Here is a 4,286-nt window from a genome sequence, read left to right as displayed (position 1 = left end):
GAAAGCTGAAGAAGAACAACAGTTCCCACCCAGGAATCAGATTATAATCACAGGGCGCCTCCCTCAAACTGTGCCTGCCCTCAGTGAAGAGAGAAGATGCTGGTACGAGGAAAGTCTGAGAAGCACCGCTCTGAACAGATGTGCTACTCAGTGAGCAACTTTCTAAGGAACAAGAAAAGCATAATTCCTGGAAAGGAAGTCGCATTCATTTCTGCCCTAGAAGCCACTCAGGTCAGGAGCATCAGGGGCAGACAGCACTTTTCGGTCAGTTCTGAAGGGCACTTAGCCTTGAAGTTGAGATAAAGGAAAACAAATTAGCTAGGTGTGATCTTCGCCGTTTACTCGCTTGCCCTTGTTTTCCCTGAGGCCTCTGCTCCCAGCATCCTGTCGGGGAGCCTTTCTCACCCACCCCTTCCCGATGTTCGATGGATGTTCGATGTTCGGGAACACTGGCCAGAAGCCTTCTCCCCTGCGTGGCGGGTTAGGCTCCCGGAGGAGACAGGCAGCAGCTCTCGCAGGAGAGGGTTGGGTGGTGTGGCCCAGGTGGCTCCCACTAACCTCGGGGCTCCTCCTGAGAGTCTCCGAGTATGCCCGACCTCTGAGGGCGGCTTCCCCACAACTCCTACATGCCCTGTGTCCTGAGGTCCTCAGGAGACCTTCCTGACTTCCACTTCCCCAGTCCCCCTAAAACTGAAGCTTCTGAGTTTCTGATCCAATGCCTCTCCGGTCGGGATGCCCCAAATAGCTTTGTTTCTTGACCAAAGTCTTTTATTTTCTCAGTGCTTCAATCCCTTCTGTTCACACCCTGATCCCTGGTCCAAACTGTCCTTACAGGTCTGGACCAGACTTTTTCAATGAGCCATCCTGTGGACTGTCGTCTAATCGATTTTACTGGCTCCCCATTCCTTAAAACTGGTCCAAATTCCTGAAAACAGAACACAAGACCTCTACCACCTGGCCCGGCCCTGCCCTGCAGTGAGCCCGACTTCCATGCTCCTTTTAACCAACCATCCCCAACCCAGTATCTTTGGTGCACTTTCTATGGCTAAGTCCCAGCCAAATTCCAAGTACTCTTATCCACGAGTGCTTCCTCTCTCCGGACACTTGTCACATAAGCACACTTGGTCTTTTACCAAGTTTTATATTTTCGCCTGTTGGCCGTGTTTCCGCAAACTGATTATAAGTTCATTAAGAAGACTGTGCCTTATAGCTCTAGAATCGTCTGCTCTGCCACCCAAACTCAGAGTCGCAGTATCAGTGAAAGATCAATACATATTTTCGAACAGCACTCAGAATAATCTGTACATATAGAGATTAATTTATTTTTCATAGACCTAGGGCAAAAACACCAACATTTATAAGGGGAACACGTCTTTGTGAAAACTAATGCTTGAAACTTACATCTGTTTGCTAATAAATTCTGTAGGATAATAAAATTCCCAGCTTGTGAAGAGGAAGACTCTCATTTCAGTGCTGCGAACTCAAGTCCCTTAGAAATCAAGCACTTTCTGTGGACTACTGTTTACTGTGATTTTCTACAGTTTGCAATATAAGCTCACATTAACATTCAGCAGTTGGTAAAACAAATATTACAAGCACACACGCACACGCACGCACACACACACACACACACACACACACATTTTGCAGCTTCCCAAGGGGAAAAAAATTATCATTTTCTACAAGAGGTGGGAGGGACTATCACAAACACATAAAACTGCAGTTTTTGAGTATTTTTCAAACAGAGAGGAAGAGAGAAATAGAAATAGAAAAAAGAAAAGGGAAAAGCACCGTTCGGAGCCTAATGCCCATCTCCCCGCCGGCAGTGACAGCTGAGCTCGGAGCAGGCGGGGACCGCGGCTATACGTCCTCAGCGCCTGGCATGATTCCTAGAACAAGAGGATTCAAGACTTTCTGAACGAGTGAATAAATGCACAAGCCAATAAGGGCGTATATAAAGAGAGTAATAGTAAAAAATTGGATTCTGGGACAGTTTAACAAGATAAAAATTAAGGATCTCATAATGAAAATGCTTCTCATGAAGTGTAAAGGAAAAGTCTATCAGATAAGTTCACTGAGTTCCACTTTACACGACAAGGCAGGCAGACAGGACCGGAGCTCCCTTACCTGAGGCACAGGCACTTTCTGCGGGGTGTTCTGGGGTGATGGGTGGAGCTGTGCCCAAGGCTGGTGATGCGGGTGTGGGGGTGAAGACTGGTGGTGCAAGCCCGGGTGGGGCTGCATCGGAGGGCAGGTTGGCAGCTGCTGAAAAGACGGCTGCTGGCCAGGATGCTGCTGGCCAGGTAGCAGCCGGTCCTGGATTGCTTGTGGATCTGCAAGGCCAACACCAGGACAGCCATTTGGTCTCATGTGCCCGGCCAACTCCCTTGATGCTGAGGACATGCCCATAAACGGACGAGACTGCTGCATGTTTCTGGGGCCCATATTCCTCTGTCCAATTCCCATGGCGCCAGGGGGCTGGTGAGATGGCTGAGGGTGGGGCATATTTGGGTAACTGCCAACTTCCATTGGTATCCCAGCACTTCCGGGCCTGACTTGCGGAGGAGGAGTACCCGCTGGGTTACTCATTGCTTTCATGGGTGACATGGGAGGTGGAGAGGCGTAAGTTCCCTGAGGCTGTGAAGGATGCATAGTTTGTGTGTTCATTTGGTTAATTGAGCCACTGGGGTGGATGGGCTGCTGGTGCATTAGTCCTTGACCACTGTTCGATGGGAATCCTACAGCATTGGGGTATCTGGGTACGGACTGATTCATTGGAGTATTATTTGTAAGGCCTAAATTTTGATTCATCCCTGTATTGTTAACTAATCCCTGATTTAGGTTACTGTAAGGATATCGAGAATACTGCCCTGAGTTGTTTATAGTAGGTGAGGGGACTGTCTGGCTCCGAGAACTAAAGTTAAGGGTTTGTGGCCTAACAGCCCCTTGCTGAGGAGGATTAGGGGAGAATCTGGGACTGTGGGCAACGGATTCTCCGTGGAGAGCAGTCGGGGGGTGGCGGAACTGCTGCACCGAGTGGCGCAGGGAAGGTGCCATGCCGGGGCTCTGCGCGGGCACGTGGGACAAGTGGCCGGGTCCTGAGGTGGCAATGAAGGGATTTCCCTGATTGAGGCCCTCTTGACCTTGGGAAAACTGGCTCATCCGCTGCTGTGGCTGACCGTGCTGCTGCATGGAAAAATCCCCACGTGCCATGTAGCTGCCCATCTGCTGCATGTGCTGAGGGTGGCCCTGGGCCGGGGGCCCCGACGGAGCTGGCGGCTGCTGCTGCTGCTGGTAGGGGGCTCGGATCTGGTCCGGCACCTGGACAGCCCGGGGGCCCCACATGGAGCCACTGTCCACAAAAGACTGCCCGTGCCTCTCATTCTGAATGCCAGGGTACACTGCCATCTGGCCGCCGCCGCTGCCGCCATGCGGGACCTGGGGAACGGGAGGGGTGTGATACTGCGAGTGAGGAGACGCGAGTCCGTTCCCAGGGGCGCTGCTCATCATCCTGTTCGGCTGATCCATCAGATGCATCTTTTGTTGTTCATACTGATTATAGTGATCGAAATGCGTCAACTTCGTTTGATTCTGATTAGTGGAGGGATGGTGAAGGGATGGCTGCAGAGAGGCAAAGCCTTGGTCTATCGGCATTTGCTGACCCATGGGGTTCACTGGATTTTCAGGGTAGCCACACTCTCCAAGGCCTTCGAGGCCTTCACTGAAAATATTCCCATCCTCGCCAAAAAGACTCATCATTCCTGGATCTGCCATCTTCTTCCAACACACGGCTCCTCCAAACTACAGCTCAGGAGCTTGTCTGTGCTTCACTTCACTGAGGTGCTCGTCCTCAAAGCCTGTAATCCTTAACTAATCGTCTTCATGTCATTCCACATTTCTCTAATTCGCTTGGACCCTGCAGTGTCAGGCAAAGTCTGGATCTAGGTCCTAGAAGGGAGTAGGGGGTGGGGAGGAAGAAGGGAGAAAACAAAGAATTAGGAACAAATGACAAAAACTGCCAGTATTTTATGCATTTGAATTTGGTTTCCATCAACAATACTAATCTAGCCCCCTCGCTGAGCTGTATTTTATAAATCTAGTTCACTTTAAGAGAAACTCATTAGCTTCTCCCAGAAGCATTATTATGATCGGTTACTTAGAAAGCAAGCAAAACACTAACCTTAACCTTAAATTAATCCATTCACTACACTTCCTAGCGTTCCATTCTTGGATGGAACAGAACAAAAGAACACAACATGGAGCAGCAGCAGCTGCCACAGCAGGCG

General features: G+C 50.1%; 1 protein-coding gene across 1 annotated transcript in view; it reads right to left on the bottom strand.

Moving 5' to 3' along the window:
- The window catches only part of CHD7 (chromodomain helicase DNA binding protein 7), a 119,876-nt gene that overhangs the window by 113,294 nt on the left and 2,296 nt on the right, over window positions 1-4,286 (bottom strand). Inside the window, exon 2 of the mRNA XM_025041112.1 lies at window positions 2,128-3,948. Within this exon, the coding sequence (XP_024896880.1) occupies window positions 2,128-3,774 (1,647 nt within the window). The 5' untranslated portion in view covers window positions 3,775-3,948. The remainder of the gene's footprint in view (window positions 1-2,127; window positions 3,949-4,286) is intronic.

The sequence above is a fragment of the Pteropus alecto genome, unplaced genomic scaffold, assembly GCF_000325575.1.
Source record: "Pteropus alecto unplaced genomic scaffold, ASM32557v1 scaffold87, whole genome shotgun sequence".
Classification (NCBI taxonomy): Eukaryota; Metazoa; Chordata; class Mammalia; order Chiroptera; family Pteropodidae; genus Pteropus; species Pteropus alecto.
This window is presented reverse-complemented; position numbering and strand designations above follow the sequence as displayed.